At 37.9% G+C, this 19,195-nt stretch overlaps 5 protein-coding genes across 8 annotated transcripts; 2 read left to right on the plus strand and 3 right to left on the minus strand.

Moving 5' to 3' along the window:
* Positions 1 to 317: 317 nt before the first annotated feature.
* On the minus strand, positions 318 to 4,103 carry LOC112458835 (major facilitator superfamily domain-containing protein 12-like). The gene is made up of 8 exons (XM_025022647.1): positions 3,627 to 4,103; positions 3,128 to 3,555; positions 2,345 to 2,552; positions 2,033 to 2,241; positions 1,580 to 1,942; positions 1,323 to 1,479; positions 1,099 to 1,220; positions 318 to 1,010 (listed from the first exon to the last, which is right to left on the minus strand). Exons 2-8 carry the CDS (start codon positions 3,432 to 3,434, stop codon positions 904 to 906), a joined length of 1,473 nt encoding a protein of 490 aa, XP_024878415.1. The 5' UTR covers positions 3,435 to 3,555; positions 3,627 to 4,103; the 3' UTR covers positions 318 to 903.
* A 191-nt stretch (positions 4,104 to 4,294) lies between these two features.
* LOC112458832 (ribonuclease kappa-B) lies at positions 4,295 to 5,677 on the minus strand. Its single transcript, XM_025022643.1, has 2 exons — positions 5,407 to 5,677; positions 4,295 to 4,973 (listed from the first exon to the last, which is right to left on the minus strand). Exons 1-2 carry the CDS (start codon positions 5,473 to 5,475, stop codon positions 4,752 to 4,754), a joined length of 291 nt encoding a protein of 96 aa, XP_024878411.1. The 5' UTR covers positions 5,476 to 5,677; the 3' UTR covers positions 4,295 to 4,751.
* Positions 5,678 to 5,960: 283 nt separating this feature from the next.
* On the plus strand, positions 5,961 to 10,035 carry LOC112458831 (pleckstrin homology domain-containing family F member 2). 3 transcript variants are annotated; one of them, XM_025022639.1, is made up of 8 exons: positions 5,961 to 6,192; positions 6,736 to 6,800; positions 7,175 to 7,312; positions 7,448 to 7,511; positions 7,916 to 8,041; positions 8,158 to 8,264; positions 8,355 to 8,615; positions 8,898 to 10,035. In XM_025022639.1, the coding sequence occupies exons 1-8, from the start codon at positions 6,177 to 6,179 to the stop codon at positions 8,925 to 8,927; spliced, it is 807 nt and encodes a 268-aa protein (XP_024878407.1). In that variant the 5' UTR covers positions 5,961 to 6,176; the 3' UTR covers positions 8,928 to 10,035. The 3 variants fall into 3 exon arrangements, with proteins under 3 accessions (XP_024878407.1, XP_024878409.1, XP_024878410.1); XM_025022641.1 differs by lacking the exon at positions 5,961 to 6,192 and adding an exon at positions 6,332 to 6,652; XM_025022642.1 differs by lacking the exon at positions 5,961 to 6,192 and adding an exon at positions 6,332 to 6,648.
* Positions 10,036 to 10,178: 143 nt separating this feature from the next.
* On the minus strand, positions 10,179 to 14,543 carry LOC112458827. The gene is made up of 8 exons (XM_025022635.1): positions 14,121 to 14,543; positions 13,667 to 13,964; positions 12,738 to 12,891; positions 12,503 to 12,645; positions 12,153 to 12,349; positions 11,690 to 12,086; positions 11,375 to 11,602; positions 10,179 to 10,946 (listed from the first exon to the last, which is right to left on the minus strand). The coding sequence occupies exons 1-8, from the start codon at positions 14,265 to 14,267 to the stop codon at positions 10,507 to 10,509; spliced, it is 2,004 nt and encodes a 667-aa protein (XP_024878403.1). The 5' UTR covers positions 14,268 to 14,543; the 3' UTR covers positions 10,179 to 10,506.
* Positions 14,544 to 14,714: 171 nt separating this feature from the next.
* On the plus strand, positions 14,715 to 19,178 carry LOC112458830 (adapter molecule Crk). 2 transcript variants are annotated; one of them, XM_025022637.1, is made up of 3 exons: positions 14,715 to 15,369; positions 15,929 to 16,284; positions 16,364 to 19,178. In XM_025022637.1, the coding sequence occupies exons 1-3, from the start codon at positions 15,335 to 15,337 to the stop codon at positions 16,834 to 16,836; spliced, it is 864 nt and encodes a 287-aa protein (XP_024878405.1). In that variant the 5' UTR covers positions 14,715 to 15,334; the 3' UTR covers positions 16,837 to 19,178. The 2 variants fall into 2 exon arrangements, with proteins under 2 accessions (XP_024878405.1, XP_024878406.1); XM_025022638.1 differs by lacking the exon at positions 14,715 to 15,369 and adding an exon at positions 15,765 to 15,866.
* Positions 19,179 to 19,195: the final 17 nt, after the last annotated feature.

Raw genomic sequence — 19,195 nt, forward strand, 5'->3', positions numbered from 1 at the left:
ATAATAGGAACGAAGAAATAAAAAAAGGATAATAAAAAAATAAAATACTCAGAAATAAATGAAACGAGAGAAAAGAAAATATAATGTAAATAATTCTAGAGTAAAATAATTACTTCAATATTAAGTTTAGATTACTTTTCAAGCTTCTATTGCTTTGCGTGACGAGGTGCAATATATAGTCTCAAGTAAATGAGTGCACTTACCTTTAAAGTACAATATACGCACATAAATTCAATCGCAGAGTATAACAAATGTGTTTATATATTCCATATGATTTTGAGATGTGATCTCGAGGTAATTTCGAAATAATAACAGTATTAAAAATTTAAAATATTTAATTCAAAAATTGTTTACAATAATCTCTTACGTTATAATAATTGTTTTCCATTTACACTCAAATTATCTGAGTTACTCAGTTATGTGAGTATTTTATACTCAGATAAAACATATCATTTTGTACATGCTTATTTTGGTGACAAAGCTATCGCATAACAATATAGATTCATAGCCTCACTTTAAATGCAATTCTATTAGATTCATTAACGCACTCGATTGTGGATAAAAACTCAGTTGAATTTCACTTGCCAGGATGAATTCAAATGACGTCACAAGTAAGAATTATCTGACTTTTGATGTAAATGGAAAGCAACTAATAAATCTATTAATAAAACGTGAAATAAATCCCAATAATATACATATACATATACATATCGTTAAAATATATTAAATTGTAATAATATCAACAATAACATCAACGATTTCAAGTAAAAAAGATAGTAATTTGCTTACTATATCATATATCATAGCCTATACAGCAAGCACCGCTTATTTTCTCTTAATAAATGTCAATATCTCTAAATTCCATATTTTATGATATTTACAAACTGTAGATCAATTACATCATCAATGTACATTGGCTTGTGATTGGTTTGAAGAGATTGAGTTTCCGTCAATCGCATTTGGAGTTTCTATGAAACCTTCATCCTCATCGTTGCGTAACGTATCAAAGACTAAAATAATTTTTCGTATTTACATGGTTGAACATTGATTTATAATCATTGTCATATATGTTACTAAATAAATGCATTTTAAACATACCCATGGTACGGGAGAATGGCTTGATGTATAAAATCATCAGTAAAGCAAATGCCGCAGACACGCCGCAGACATATGTAAGAATGTCTCTGTAGTAATAGTTAGCGTAACCAGCCGAAAAGTGCCTGAAAGGCAAGCACAGTTAGAGCGGTGGTTCTTTCAATTTATGGCTTTTCAAGTAATAAAAATTAATATAAGTTTTATGTATGTTAGATATTCTTACTAACTTTACTGAGTATTGAATCAGCATAACCACCAGACCGTTACTAAGCTTATCTGCGAAGCTCATAATTCCGTAGGCAAAGGCACCGCTCTCAGTATTCTTTCCTATTAGATCGGCGGTAACGCCAAGGCTAGTCACTAACATTATTGCACCAGCAGAACCTGAAACATTGCGAATTTAATTAGAATTTTTTAGGTTTCCTAAATTTATAAGATCCTACATTTGTGTTATATCTTGTTGAAAATAATGTACACGAATTACCTAATAACGTAGCTACGACATAGATCTGATATTTAATATACATGTCGCCCTTGCCAAACTGTATCCATATACAGGCGCATATCGCAAATAGAGCACCGATAGAATATGCGACTTTTCGACCCCATTTTGTATTGAGTCTCTCTATGATTAAAGACGTTAAAAAACTACTTAAATACATTGTCAACGGTATGTAAGCCAGAGACGTCGCAGGCATATTCAACGACTCGTGTAAATATAGAGGTATATAAATTTGGCACAAATTAATGAATAGCCGCGTAAGCATATAGACGAACGCTACTTGATATAATCTAATATCTTTCAATAATACTGATGCTGTCCTGTCATTTCTATGCAAAAGGCTACCTGAAAAGATATCATCAATTTGTTATTTGTTCTACATGTATACATATAAACATATGAATATATAACACTGAAATAACTATATTTCATTACCATTAGCATTGCCATTAGCGCTTTCCTTAACAACTACATGAAAGATAACGGATGCTACCAATCCAACTGTTATTCCAATTAGAACAACTTTTTGAAATTTGTGAATGTCATTAGGTCCAATCTGAACGTCATACTCATCGCTTGTTACATGTAGTACACCCCACATAATACAGTAAACAAGAACATTGGAGAAGACAGTAAATGTGAACCTGTTTAATATGATATAGAATTAGAGATTGTTTTATACACGCTATCATCTTCATTGAACAAATATTGCACACATGCTTTCTTCAATGACTTTTCTACAGTTACCTTATAGCTATAAGTTCAGTCCTTTCGTGCTCAGCAGGCGTAAGCTCTGGGACTAAGGCCAAATGCGATATTTGTACCGCTGCCCAACCAAATTGGAAAATCACTACGAAAGCAGCATAATAAACTAGCTGTGCGTATTGATGCGAACTTTCACAGCCTATACATTGCGAGAATATAAATGGGAATCCCAATAGTACGCAAATAGTGCCTGCAAAGTAAATAATTATTGCAGTGTTGCGAAACAAAACCATAGATCTAGACTAGAGCTAATTCTAGATAGCTAAATCTGTTGAAACCAGATTTTGTAAAATGTGCTACGAATCTTCACAAAATGCCAGCAGAACTATGACAGAATCTGCTAACAAAACACAACAGCAGATTTACTGTGGAATATTGCGACAGTTTGGCATCGACTGCATGTGCATTAAACTTGTGTTTCGTTGACACAATCTGACAGCAAATTGCCAATAAAAACCAAGCAAAATGTGCCACTTCTTAACCATTTAAACGGACATATTATTTAAGTAGTTAAGTAATGACAGATTCTACTGGTTTCTCTTACTGGCAACCTACCGTCAGATTATGTCGATAGGCTCTGCTAGCAAAACATAAGCTTAATGTGGACACGCTCGATGCCAAGTTGGGGCAATATTCACTCTCTCGTACTTCCTGGCAAATCACCAGCGATACTGCCAATACTTTACTTCCTGACTTAGATATGATAGTAACAAGACTGGACAAGATAAGCAGATAGATAATAACACGATTGAAAACAATAGGTACCTAATAAGTGCCAGGTCTTTCTTCTGCCGTATCGGCACAGCCAAAAATTGTCGTTTCTATCGGACTGAAAACCGACGAACGGGGTGACCAGGCCATCCGCTATTTGACCGATGAGTAGCACAACACCGGCCAAAGCCGGGTCGAATCCTAGCACCAGGTGAAAGAAGACCAGCAGATACGTGAACCACATGGAAGCGCAGATGTCGTTCAGCACATGACCCGTGCCGTAGGCTAATTTCAAGTAAACAGGCAATTTCCGTATTATCTCCGCGTAATCGTCGATCGAGCTGCTCGTGCCGGGCTCCATCGCGACAGATGATCGTTCCTGAGCATAAACAGCTGGCTTCTCTCGCGAGGCGCGACCTCACGTTCCTCTTCCCTCTCGGGGAGCCCTCGCTGACGGTAGGGAAAGGTCCGGCACCGGACTTCTAATGACCGTTAAATTACTAATAAAGGATATATCGTTGCGGCGTCATCGATGAATCAGACGTATACATACCGTGCGTAATCCGACGACAGGATAAGGAAAGCCGCAACACGGCGGACAGTCGTCGTCGTCGTCGTCGTCGTGTCACGTCGTCGCTTCCCTTTCCGGCGTCACGCGAACGAAAATCAGCCCAAATCAGCCCGTTTATCAAAGTCAAAGGTGTTCGAGATAGAGACATCGGTCTTAACCTGTCAAATCTCTCTCCCGAGCGTCATGTTGTGCCGCTCTGTACCTGTCTGTGACCTCATTTCGCTTCGATTACTTCGACGGTTCGACGAGAGGAGCGGTGAGCAGCCATGTGACGATGTGACTCATTCTCACAGGTCTCACACGCCTCGCGGACGGACGATAGTGTAATCAAAGGATCGCGTTTCACCTGCGTTTCTCTTTCGATTTATAAATTCCGTTTTAAGACACAGCGTTTTCGGATTTGCCAGGATATGATAACACTAAAATATCTCGCCTGAAACTTCAAAGCAAGAAAGACCGGATGAAGCATGCAGATTGCAAAAAATAAGCGCAGACGAAGCTTCAACGAATTACAAATTTATGTTTTCGAATATTAATGAATGTTTTCCAGTATTGCATTCTCTTTTTTCTCTAGGGTAAAAAACAGAACTTTAAATTAACATGTTGCAACGTAATCCAACTTATCTAGTCGAAAGAATTAAACGCTACTGTGTAGTCTACGATTAGTTTATTAAATCATATTAACAATATATGTAACAGTATAGGCGGGATTTAAACCCGATGACTAAAATATATATCACTACCGACGAATAAAATAAATTCTGACATAGCAAGACCACTGCGAATTACATAATCTCCCTTTTTTTTGTATTTATGCTGCTTCTCCAGCTATATCGATATATATATAATGTACTGAGACATGGAAATATGGAATAATATACACATAGGTGGCAAAAAATACCTTCTTCTGCACTTGCGTACGAACACTTGGAACACAGACATTCCATCTGGGTTACATTGTGCTCGGATAACAACTCGATTATAGGATAACTGTATATAATTCAGCTTTTGAAGTTAACTTGAAAGCTGCATTTTTCTAGATGTACATTATTACAAATCGGACCCGCGGTAGCGCGTCATTATTGTGTAACATCTTCATTATTTTACTTATACGCTAAGAGACGATCTGGAATTGAGATAGAACTGATGGCCAGAGAAGAGGAAGGTGAGGACGTAGATGCACGCGGCGATCCAGCAGTTGTACGCGTTCTGCGTGTAACCTCGGTCCACCACTTTGTAGAACTCGTCAATCGAGGTGAAGTTTTTCACTCCCGGGAGATCCTCCACCAGTGCTACGCTCCGGACGTAGAAAAATATTCCCATGAAAAGCTGAGGGTGAGAAAAATCCGGTAAACAAAATGTTAGCTCTACACCAGCGGGTTACCAATAGATTTCATCATATTGTAGTAGATTGACGTTAACCGCGTCAGCATTAAGCTCGCGTTCTGCCAATAGAGCTTGCCGACATAATCCAACAGCTGATTGCCAACAGAAACCGAGCAGAATGTCATTTTATAACCGTTCAAATGGAACGCATCATTCGAATGTTAAAGACATTTAAAAAGACATTTTCCGTTCGATTTCTGTTGGCAATCAGCTATTGTCAAATTCTGTTACAATTCTACTGGCGTTCCAACGACAAAATTTCTGGCGAAGGTTCAGCGAAATATGATTTTCGACAAACTCGACTGGGTAGCGTACTCCAGAAATTTTCATCCCTGGATATACAAATACACCTGCAGAAGCGCGATTTATCTCTCACCAGTTGGAATATGCCCCAAACGGACAGCACTAAGCCGCACAGGGCGTACTTGGGCCCGCAGACCTTCATCCTGACCGAAATTGTCCGCACGGGGTGGCCGAATCTAACCAAGCTGCGGCCTGTCCGTTGTTTCGCCCGCGGACGCTCGGCGATCAGCAGTAATTAGCCGTGAACGTGAACGGAGGTGTCCCAGGCGCCGCTTAACACCCTCGGCCGATCGCCCGTCGTGATCATTCACCGCGATGAAGGTTTTTGTAATCATGTGACGTTCAGCGATCTCGATAGTTCGCCTCGAGCGCCAGTGATATCGATATTTATCGATATCGAAACTCGGCGCGAGTATAGCCAAAAGGCCTGTTCGTTTTTTAACTGAACTTCTTGCACAGTTCATCTTTCCTTTTTTCTTTTCACGTTGGAGAGATAAAGAGAAAAGATGAACTTTGCCAACAAGTTCAGTTAAAAAACGAACAGGCCTAACTTCATGTGTACGATAGAACGGTACATTTATCGGCATTTAACTCTCATCGACTCTCTCGATAGTCTCGATCGTACGCACTACGCACGTCGCAAACAGCTGGACGTCGACGAACCGAGCCGAATTCCTCCGATCGGAAAGAGTGGGATAAATAGTGAAATCAGCGGGCTCGCCGACCATCGCCGACGGCACCGAACCACCGACGCAACGCACATCACGGCGGGGCTCGGCGGGGCTCACGTATTGGGGACGTGATTCACGCTTCCTGCTGTTGTCAACCCTGATTCATGGGATCATGGTCGACCGATTGGGTTAGTTCGTGCTTCGTTTTACTGGCATTTAATTAATATCGCGCGTCCCGCGAAAAGGCGAGGCCGCCCGGGCGGGTCCGGGTGACTCGGGGGAGGGCCACGCGCGTCCCGCGGTCGCGAACGGGCGGACCCCGTGGCGCGCGGCCCCCTCGTTCTCGCGCGATTACGCGCGCGGGGATAACGGTCCACGGAGGCTGTCGGGCGCTCCCTCCCCCGTGTTCGATGGGCCGTGTGCTTTTGACAGCTCCCGACAGTTCTGGGACAGTATAATCCCGTTTCGTTTAGTCGCACGCTCCTTCCACCCCTTGTTTCTCTCGGAAACGTTCTTTCCACGCGTGAAACCGTGACGACGTCGACGTCGACGTCGACGCGCGCGAGAGAGAGAGATGGAATTTCGACGGGGGTGTGAGAGGTGCAGCTAGAAAGGACGAGCCTCGGACGTTTTCGCTCGAGGACGTGGGTGTGTTACGAGCGTGAGACACTCGGAATGTGCTCTCGCGTTAATCTTTCCCCTCCCCGTCCTCGGGGAGGTTTCTGTTTCAGTAAACAGCGAGGCCAATGCCAGGCGTATCGCGATGGTCGAAAACTGCTTCGGCGGATCGGGTCAGGTAAGAGAGATCCGTGCCAGTGAAGTTTACTCCGCACAAGTTTCTCAAATGTTTATAGATCTGACACCTGCAGAAAAGATTGATCCGCACAGTCGTTCGAGAGCTTAGTAAATTTACAGACTCAAATTCAACACTGTGGACACACAGTGAAATATTACACACACTCGGAAACGTTTCTAACTTTGCACCTCGTAATTTGTATCTGATTAGTGTTGCATCATCCTTTATTTATACTTTCCTAATGACTTTGACATTGGTTATCAATGGCTGTATCGATTCCCGATTTGGGGAATCAAGCGCCAGATCTTGTGCTCGGAAGAAGAAGCTTGTAGCTAATTGTAGTGACGACTCACTGATGGATATTCTTTTCACAGCCGCTCGCGGTACCCGGCCGAGTCCTGGTGGGTGAAGGAGTCTTGACGAAAATGTGCAGGAAGAAGCCCAAGCCTAGACAGTTCTTCCTGTTCAACGACATATTGGTCTATGGCAATATCGTGATTAATAAGAAAAAGGTACGTTGAAGAAGTATTTATCTTTCACAGATAAAGCTTATGACGTACAGAGTGAATTCTATATGTAACAAGCAACACAAAATGATAATAGGGACAATAGTAATGTTGATGATAATGAAAATGATTTGTTTATAGTACAACAAGCAGCATATAATACCATTGGAGGAGGTAAAGTTAGAGTCTTTAGCGGACGAGGGTCGTAAGTACATTATATTGTTTAATACACTTATATGCGCACTGCAACCTCTGTGTTTATTCCATACATGTTACGTATACTTTGGAAATACTTTAAAAGAAATTGGAATACTTTGAAAAACCTTTAGAAGGAAGATTTCAAAAGTACGTGCAAAGAAATCCATGAATATTAATGTTAACATGTTTTGCTAGAAATCGGAGGAAACTTTCCCACGAGATGATTTCTTTCCAAAAAATAAATGAGACTTTAGATATGCACATTTTCAGTTGTGTTTTTGAGAGAAATAATGGTGCACTTACTATAGAGTTTTTTTTTCAATCAAGTTAATATATAGATCAATAATCAAATGAGATCATACGTGTTTATATCTAGAAAATGTTAGTATAGTATTGGATCATTATTTATAGAATATCGTAATGGATGGCTCATTAAGACAGTAACAAAGTCGTTTGCTGTTTATGCTGCTACTCCAACAGAAAAGCAAGAATGGATGGCACATATCACAAAATGTATCGAAGATTTGTTAAGAAAAAGTAAGTAAGGACTTCACTTGTTACAAATATGCATATTTTCCAAGACGATGAGTGACTCCAAATCCTGCGAATATAAGACTTCAATTTAATCTTTTTTATTTTTCTATATTTTTTAGGTGGCAAAAAACCTGTCGAAGTCCACGCAGCAGTTTGGGTGCCAGATAATGAAGCCACAATTTGCATGCACTGCAATAAAACACAGTTCACAGTATTAAACAGACGGGTAATGATAGAACCGAACATTTTTATATTAATTTAATGAATTCGGATAATTGTTGAAAGACTGAACCGAACCAACTACTTTTCATTTCAGCACCACTGTAGGCAATGCGGAGCGGTAGTTTGTGGTCCATGCAGTAATAAAAAATTATTATTGCCTGGGCAAGGAAATGGTAAAGCTGTCAGGGTCTGTTTACAATGTTACGATGCTGCTAGTAAAATCAAAGCTATACCCACGACTGCCGGGGATGGCTTAAATAACAAAGACCCGCAACGTAATAATTCCGCTGATAGTTCAGGAGGGGACAGCTCTGGAGACGAGGATGACGGAAATAAGGAGGAGAATCACGATGAGGTAATTAAGAATTGTTTTTCTTATTTTGGATATAAAACAAATGGTCATGTAATTTATCCATATATGTATGTCATTTGTCCGAAAGTTTATAACAAAATGTGTTTATTTTTTTGTCTATTACAAATTATTGTTGTTCTTATATATTATTCGTTCGCTATTATAGAAATGTTAGTATTATGAGATCTTACATTTTTAATATGTTATGTAGTATATTTATACATACACATACTGTAAAACTAATAATGTATTATATGTAATGAGAATTTTCCTTTTTTCTTGCAGCCTAAATTCTATTCCACGCTTGGCCGATGAAAATGACTGTTTATCATACCGAACGAGATACAAAAGAGATACGAAAATTCTACAAAAAATTATTTTTAAAAATCAATATTGAATTATATTATCAGTAATAGGAAAAGTTTATAGAAATATAATTCGAGAAATATTTCTAAACAATACATTAGAAGGAAGATTGGAAAGAAAGATGATTACGTATGACGTGAAATTCCGCCAAAATTCACAAACACGTTATCATTATACATATATCTAATTTACACATCTGCAATTTTTAGCAATAAAAATCTTGCATTTTATTAACGCAAAATAAGAAATAGTAAAAATGTATAGATGACTGAAGAAAACAAAAGTACCAATATTTTTTTTAAAGAATCAGAAATGCACAGTTAGAAATTAATAAAGCTTTGTAATTGGTTCATACAATTAAATAACGATCGATACAAGTTATTACATATAACGACTAATTATAATTAGATTCTGTTTCTGAAACCTTTTTCATCATTATTCATCAATGTACGTATATAAAGAAAGAATATATGCCACCATTGTGCCTTTTTACATTATTGATCAATATCATATATAAATAAACGATGTAACATTTAATGCAACATAGAATTCGGAATGTAAAAACTCATTTTTGATGTATACATTTCTTTCTACCTATTATTGCGAATACGTTACAAGTAAATACGTAGCAGTCCACAAACATGATATCTGTGAATAAACTTGTTGTATCATTATAAATTTAAGAGTGTTATTTGATGAAATAGTAAACAACACATTTATCTTTTGGACGGCAATAGTAACCAAAAGATTTAACTAGTTTATTAGAATTGATATACCGAGAATCTCGAGGAAAAAATATTCAATTAATGTATAAACGATAGGCAAAAAGTGTTTTTAAATTTATATATAAGATAAAATATGCCATTATCTAAACCGCACTGATACGAGAAATCAGATAAAGAAGGCGAAAATATATCATTTGTACAGAAGACCATTTTTAAAGTTTTATATAAAATTACTTTGTAACAATATATGTTAGTCTGTACCATGATAATATTATGTTTCATGACTACAACTATATAATATATAAATACATATAAATATGTTATAAAAACTATACAGTAAGTTCCACTACACGAAATAGAAAATGTTAGTACCACCTCGTGTCTTTTTTTTTCTTTCTTTTTTTAGAAGAACATACTATTATAGCGCCTAAGCATATCGAAATCTTTAATCTTTCGTTATGCAAGTTTTCAGTGTCTGTTACAGATCTTTAAGAAAACGAACTTGTTATTACTTTTGTATTGTCTCTTATTGACATCTTATTCTAGAGAACGAGCTATTTTTTAAAGAAACAAAACATATCACGCATTTTCACATAAATATACAGAATTATTCGTATGAAATATTGTACGTTAGATGTCAAATTTTACATTTGTTATTCATAGGATTTTAATGAATAACTAATAAACTAAGTGAACTCTCAACTAGTATTTTCTATTATTTATTAATGATGGAAATTATTGATAAATCTTGCGCTTCGAAAAATTTACAGATGAAAAAGATTTTCGTTTCCTTTTCTTTTTCGTTATTTAACTTCATCTTCTGCGCATTCATTTTCTAACTTTACAGAATTGACAGCTTCCACTAAGTTTTTGTAACGTTCCACCAAGTCACTAATGGACCGCCTTTTCGAACCGTTTTCATGTTTTTCAACTATGCCCTTGCTCCCATCATTTATAAACTGTATCTCTGTAAATTCGTCAAACTCTGGTTTGTTTACTTTGATTTCGCGATCGAGTTTATCTTTCACTCGTCGTCGAGGCATAACTTGTGAGACGTTTCGTTTTATCGGAGTAAATTGTACAGATGAGGAAGAAGCTTTGAGAGGCTCTCCGCTCCAATTGAAAAAACCCTCTGCTATGGTGCCTAAATTAAGATCCGATGAACTGGACGCTTCTTCTATTGTATTTGCAATGGTAGAATTGGCTAGCGCGGTAGATGGCAGAGACATCATGCTAGAATTGGCTACATAAATAAATATTACTGTAAGTATATGAATATAACTTGAATTTTATTGATATATACCAGGGTGACAATCAGAAAGTTGTTGAACTTTCTTGAAATAGATATTTTATATATAATGACAAAATTAAATAAATTAATTCAATTCTACTCTGCACTACTCTGCAGAGACCTGCACCCAGAACTCAATCATTATTAGCACACAACGCAAAAAGAATGTGTTTACGAATTTAAAGAAGTATAAATAAAAGAGGATCAATAATGAGATTTCTTCAACAGTATGTTGTTTAATTCATTTCATTTCCTTCGTCATAAAATAATCATTGTCTAGTTTTAGGAACTTTTTAGTTATTATCCTTTCATATTGTTTTTCTTGATGTAATTATAAAAAATTCAATAACAGTATTATCATGAACAGGATTTCTACATACCTTTTATATTTTTATTCGCGCATGTGAATAATCGGGAGTATTTTCCTGTTCTTCTCTTACAGAACTGTTTCACTTTAGGTGTCATAAAACGAGGATTCAATCCTTGTTTTTCATTATTGGCCGTTGATATGGTGTCGATGTTGATGCGCGATACGAATTTCGTTTTTAAATCTGGCGTGTGATTCTGATTGTGCCGTATGTATCTCGAAAATAATGATTTATGTGTAACTGTAAAAGAACGAATAACATATTAATTACGATAACGATCATTTAAAACATTATAATCTACAGTTGTTTCTCAGATCTCGAACTTACTTTCACCCGGAGTAAACTGCAATAATTGTGTATCATTTCTTTCGTTCGCGCAATTAGTATTAATTTTGATAATAGGCGAGGGCATAAGGAGTACGCTTTTTACGAAGGGTAACATATTTTCTTCGGGTATGCGCTCTATACTTTTCGCGCATAAAACACTTTGCGTCTCCTCCGTGGAACTTATCATGCTTGCCAAGAAAATTTTGAATACATCGCACATGGATTTCATGTCTTCTGCACTCGCCTTCACTTGCAAGAGGCACTGCGATAGGTCTACTAAGGCTCCTCTCGTTAACCATTGATATATTTTATTTAGTACCAAAGTGAGCAGACCAATGAAATTGTGATATACCAATTTGTCATCATTATACAAGTTTAGATAAAGATAAAGATAATGCTAAAGAAAAAAACATAAAATTATACATTTACACATTTACAATACTCATTTAATATTCAACTTTACCCGAATGTCAGGTGGAAACGATTCCGATATCAGTGAATAATCGACTTTTTCCAGCTGCATGCCATCCAGTGCTTTTGCATCGTTCAATAGGTTCGATATTATGCCACTTATGTTCTCGCACACTCTTTCTAGATCCTTCAATGACGCGTTCCATTTTCGTATGTATTGTATATTTTCGTTTAAACTATTTTTCCACACTAAAACCCATGTGCGGTCATTAGTTTCGTGCGTACAACGTGAAAGATTCTCGACACAAGAATTATATATTAAAAATAAATATAACAAATAATATAATATAAAATAAAATAATATATAACATAAAAATAAATATTTAAAAAAATGATTCTAACTTGATAGGATCTCTGTAGCTTCGACATTCGTCAAACATTGCTTTATAGATTCGCCAACAGGTGCTGCAGACACATGTTTTGCCACAGATTGTTTTTTGTTGAACAATTCTTCTTTAATTTTAGCCAGATGTTCTCTCTCCTCTCTAAAGGAGGAATAAAAGAATTTAGAAAATTTGTAGTAGATCTTAATCTTAGTTGTATCTTACTACATCAAGAGGAGTTTTAAAAGTATTACGCCAATGTGAAATTTGCAGCTTTTTCCATTTGTACGCAATTCCGAAGACGACTCAATGTGTCGCAAGTGACATTTGCCTTGGACTGCTGTAGGTACGTTTTAACTAAGTCACTTGCAAGACCTGGCTTTGGTGTAAATATAACGTCGTATGCACCTGAAACAATAGGTAATAACTGGATATATTATGACCAGAATTTTATTTGCGTATAAAAATATAAAAAATTATACAAGCAATATCAATACAAATAGGCGAAATCTGTTAAAAGTAGATTTTGCAAAGTGTTTGTTACAAATATCATCAGCAGAAATATAAAAGAATTTGTTAACAGGATAGGATGGCAGATCAATTATAAAAACCAAGCAGAATTTAGAGTAAAAAATTGGAATATATCATTGCAAAATAAATTCCACTTGGTTTCTGCTGACAATCTATTATCAGATTATGTCAACAAACTTTGGTGGAACGTAAGTTTCATGTTGATGTCAATCTGCCATGATGTTCTGCTTGTATCTGTTGACAAACCACTAATATTTAGTATAAACTCCCAGTAAGCAAACTGTCCGCAGTACGACAATGGATTGGCAGCAAATTTGCTTAAATACTGTAACAGGTCTGGCATTATATGTTCACATTTTGCCGGTAGAGCTTATCAATAATCTGACAGTAGATTGTTGACAGAAACCGAGCAGAATCTGTTATTTCATATACATTTAAACGGAATACATTATTTAAATACATATTTAAACAAATCATTCAAGTGAAACAGATTTTGCTCCATTTCTGCAGTCAATCTATTGTATTTTGTTAGCAGATTGCGAATATTTCTACTAGCGTTCTATCAACAAAATTGGCAGCAGCCACTTTGAAGATTTGTTCTCGACAGATTCCACTATTTGAGCTATTAACATTTCGTCTCTTGGATACCTACCGTCTCGCTTAATATACGTCCTCAGCACAAGCTGCGACAGTTTCCACATTATAGACATAAACTTGGTACCACTTGCGTGAAACAAATTCGTAGTGACCACGCGTGGGAGTCCTATGTCGGGATTGTTCAACGCAATGACGTTCAAATAGTCTTTGACATTATTGCGATACTGGTTCTCGGTCTTCTTGCAAATTACCGGCCATTCGACTAACTTTTTAAAACGTTCCGAGTCGTATATCGTCAGCAGATAATGCGAGACATATATAAATCCCGCGGTATTCGGCCTGTCGAACATTCCCTGCAACACACAAATCTTCGCTGCATCATATCGTTACCGGTAAAAGCCGAGGAAAGTGACGTGTATGGAAAATAAGTTCCGAAAGTAAATCGGCCAAAAAGAGATAGAGATGACGACAGAGAAAATAAATCAACAGAGAGAAGTAAAGGTGTTTACCTCGCGGAAGACTTTTTGGAAGTCATGATCCGGCGGGACCAACTGATTCAATAAAAAAACGTTTCGATGGAAGGACGCGCTGACAGCCATTCTTTGGCCAACAGAGACACTTTCCCGCAGCGCGAGCGACGATAAAGTTGCGTCCATTAATATTGATCATGCGGTACGCGACGCGCCAGTCGCTCATTCGCGACACGTTCTCTCGATCGGCGCGGAAACTTGAGAAAGACGCGAAATAAAAGCTGTCAAAAAAAACATTCAAGCCCGATTGTAACTCGAACAACAACACATTCAAACTATTCCAAACATTCAACGGGCAGAGCGCAGGAAAGACGGTGAAGACCTCTCTCGGAGCGATCGTGAATTACAGAACTTTATCAAACCACGGATTGGATTGAAATTTGACCAATCAGCGGCGCCGTGCTTGCACTCACTCTTTCGGCCCACTTTCGTCGACTTTCGCCGCACGCCGCATCTCGCGCGATGCGGATCGTCACTGAGGAAAACACGCGCGGCGGCGGGCGGCGCATTGCGAATCGCCCTTAATAGGACGAATGTCGTATTATTACGCTCGGCGACCATTTTTGTGAGTTCGCCGTTCGCTTCACGGGTCCTTCGCGCGGCGAGTGAACGTCGTGCCGACGTTACCGAGCACCACGTGGCGGTTTCGCGACGGCGGGGTCCTAAAACGTGAGAGACGGACGGAGAAGGGAAGTTTGATTCGTTTCGTCGATCGAAACGCCCGCGGACGTAAACTACGCGCGGATCTTCGCCGACATGTCGCCGACGGCCCGCTGCTCCCGCGAGACCGCGCCGCTCAGGGAACGTCCGACGGCGGAGTGATAGTTTCCTCACGGCCAGTGTCGCCGGTGAAAAAAGTGATTCCGCGTTCCCGAGGGTCCGCCCCCCTCCCCGCCCCGCCCCGCCGGAGGAAATACGGGCGCGTCGCGGTTTCTCGGCGTGGCCGACGGAGAGTGTTCACCCCGTGGATTCGCACAGATCCCCGCGGATCCGGCCCGCGGCGCGGTGGCTCGCGCGAGCGTTTCGCCGTGCCCCCCTTTACTATGCGGGAGCTCGGCCGAGTTCCTCTCTCTCTTTCCCTCCACCCGGTCGGACGTGCCCCGTGATATATATTAATTGACAATTGACGAAGGAAGAGGCTGCCGTCTCTCGCTCCTGGACCTCCCCTCCGCCAACCCCCGATCGGCGCGACAATGGCTGCGACCTTCGATCAGTATGACAAGTCGAGGTGCGTGCGGGAGAATTCCCATGTTTTGATTCATCGGGAGCGCCGAGTGTCCGTGCCCGCATTAAGTGTTATTGGCGTAATGGCGTTTGAAATTGCGTGCGATCGCCGCCGCCGCGTCACGTAACCGGCTGGTCGCGGCAAAAACCGTGCGATTGTTCTCGCGATTAGTGCTTGGATCTCGGAGCACTGGATAGATCCCCGTCTTTTGGTCCAGTGCGATACGAAAGTTTCTCGGGTGTTCCTCGGGTGTTTCGGTCAGATTGATTTTATGCAGGCACTCAACTTTTAACGTTATAGACACTCTTACGTTAAACATTAATTAAAGTTAATTAAGATCTGCCTCCTCTCTTTCTTTTTTATTTTTATTCTAGAAAGAAATGAAGAAAGTGTTTTTGGTTGCTTAATTTTAATACTTGGAGACAGTGTTGAGTTTTTGTTTTACGTTTTTCCGTTTGTGAGAGAAATTTACTATTTCCCTTGGCACTCTTGAGCGAAACGTATGTAATTTTTTATGAAGAATTATCTGCATTGTATTAACCGCTTGATTCTTTTTTTTTAGCTGGTACTTTGGCGCTATGTCACGACAGGATGCGTCTGACTTATTGATGGGTGAGAAGGAAGGTGGTGTATTTTTAGTACGAGACAGCACCTCCATACACGGCGACTTTGTGCTGTGCGTGAGGGAGGACAGCAAAGTTAGCCACTACATCATCAATAAGATCCAGCAGGGAGATCAGATTCGTTATCGGATTGGGGATCAGATGTTTCCAGATATTCCAAGTCTTCTCGCCTTTTATAAGCTTCACTACTTAGATACTACGCCCCTAATCAGGCCAGCGCCAAAGAAAACGCAGAGGGTAATTGCAAAGTACGATTTCGAAGGCAACGATTCCGAGGACTTACCCTTTAGGAAAGGTACATATTTGATTTCCTCGATTCTAGTTCCCTTCTTTTTTTTTTATATAGTCGTATTAATGAAGCGCTTGTTACGCAGGTGATATACTCACTGTAATATCGAAAGATGAGGAACAGTGGTGGACAGCTAGAAACAGTGTCGGCCAAACTGGCTCGATACCGGTGCCGTACGTTCAGAAGTACGACGACGATAGTCATATGATAATAGAGAATAACTCGCGGCCTGAGAGCGGCGGCAGCTCCGGCTCCAATTCGAATTCGGGGCCTACGTCGCAGGTGTCTCATGCGGAAACGACGGGACAGGCGACCGTAACGCGAAGATCGAACATTCAGAGAACACTGCCGGCCTTTGCCAAAGTGAAACAGGCGAGGGTGCCGAACGCGTACGATAAAACCGCGCTAAAATTAGAAGTAGGTGATATGATAAAAGTGACAAAGACTAATATCAATGGCCAGTGGGAAGGTGAATTGCACGGCAAGGTCGGGCACTTCCCATTTACGCACGTGGAGTTTGTAGATAATGAGACTGGTGAAGACAATCAGGAGATTTAACAGAAATTCTCCGAGTGTGATGGGCGCCGCGTGTGCGACACAAAGGGAAGAGAGACACCTCCTATATTATCAAAATTTAGGATTACTAATAACGTCTATTATATGTGCCATTTCAAAGATGTGTTTACGCCTAAGTCTGAACAACTGTACATTCTACATTGCTGCATGTAATATACTACGAGAACGAATCCTAGATTTTTGTGCAATATGTTGAAACGTAAGGAAATGTTTAGAGATTTGCGTTAGTATCTCTGCAGTATGTTAATTTAGTCACGCGTCAATTCATCATTTTATATTATACATTGCTAATTGCCCAAAGCACAAGCATAATTTTATAAAGTTATTCTTAGATGTAATACGTATTAATCGTATATATTGATACAATTTTATTTTATGAAAAATTAAAACCATGTTTCAGAAATAAGTGAACAAAATGATTTTTGTATAAAAAGCACAGTATTTATAAGATATATATACTCTGATACATATTAAATGGTTTTAATTTACAGTTATATTTATATATGTAGCTACCATGTTACATATATGATACTCCACATTTTTCTTATATAGATATTAATATAGCGCACTAGTTTAACATTCACGTATGTATAAGTTTTTATTGTTTATTTAGAAATTTATTAGTGCTCGAGATGAATGGTTCGGTACACGCACAGTTCTTCATCTACACTTAACGACCTCTCATCATGGATTTGTTGATTTTATAGAAGATTATTGATAAATGTAATTTATCACTTTTTTATTTATAAATATTACAATGGGGAAAAAAGTATGTGTGTGCTCATTAAAATGTTTTATTAGCAAATGCTACAGTTATATTCCTAAAGTTGTGGAATAGTATATTCTGCACCGAATATACCATAATGTCTTCTAGTCATAAGTGACTATGATAAAAGCATACTGTATATATACTTGCTTGACATTACTTCATTTTATTATTATTAACACTTCTAAAAGAAATTATCCGAGGCATTTTGAAATATTTCGAAAGAAGTACAGTTGTTCTACAGGCTATAAAACCTCGATGTCATGGTACATAAAATACCTGTTAGCCATAGGTTGTGCCACCAATTTGGAGCAACACATTGTGCTAGAAAGTTGTATTTATATATAATGATGGAAAGGTTAATTGTATCAAAAAGTTGTTCATGGTTTATGCAGGATACTTTGATTATTGAGAATTATTTTAATAGCAGATTCTTAAATGAATATTGCGTTTTCAATGAAATTTTCATTGGGAACAAATTATAAAATTATCAACTATTGTACTGCTATTGAAATAATATGGTGAAACCATCTTATATCGGGATTATACAATAAATTCTCATACATTGTGTAATACGTGCTATTTAAAAAATAAGGCAAACTTGGACTATCGATTATATTCATCGTTTTATTATATTTTCGCAATATGATTTTAGATAATGATGCGTAATATATTCCATCACTCGGATTTTTTTTTTTTTAATTTACTACGTGCATTTGACATTTCCATCATCGTCGTTATCATCATCGTCATCATTGTAGTCACAAGTTGCATAAGTTCTCCGTAATCTTCCTAAAATTGTGCGCAGTATTAAGATTAATAAAACTGGTAGTATTCCATATCAATAAATGCGTTTAGGCAAGATTCTCTTCCGTTTAATGTTTAAAATACGATAAAATAAAAAAATGGTCCAATTTATACATATATTTTTTGTCAATTTTTTGATATGTGAAGTAAGGCAAGCTGAACAACAGATAATAGGCAGTTTCTTTGGCAGCATTACGAGAATCGACCATGTATTTATATAAGATGAGACAAAGTTTTGGAATGTGCCATTATGTATATTTTATCTTTAATTACCAATATTCCAATGACAGATGGTGCTTAAATGAATTTCAGCATATAGTGATATCAACATACAAATGTTTAAATGTTTAAGTAATTTACATACGTATATTTTCACACGACAGTTACTTGATTGTTATGTATATTAATTTGAGGAACTTCTATTATTTCATCAATAAGAAAGCAAAATCACGATATAATATAAACTATTTGGATTCACATTTTCACATGCATGACTCATCAAAGGAAATTCATTTGTATGTATGACATAGAAATGAAACAAATTTAAATATGGATATAGTAATGTATATTTTTCTATAAGCGTATGCGCATATTTTTTGGTTTTTCTAATAGTGAACCGATTTCATAAATAAAATACGATAATAAACGATAAGATTAATAATCATTTAGACAAATATATATTTGTGTTGTAATTTATAATAGATTGTAATAATGTAACGTTCAATTATAGCACTCGATAATAAATGATTACGTATGTAGATATCGCTG

Source organism: Temnothorax curvispinosus, unplaced genomic scaffold (assembly GCF_003070985.1).
Source record: "Temnothorax curvispinosus isolate PA1 unplaced genomic scaffold, ASM307098v1 QBEX01009239.1, whole genome shotgun sequence".
Taxonomy (NCBI): domain Eukaryota; kingdom Metazoa; phylum Arthropoda; class Insecta; order Hymenoptera; family Formicidae; genus Temnothorax; species Temnothorax curvispinosus.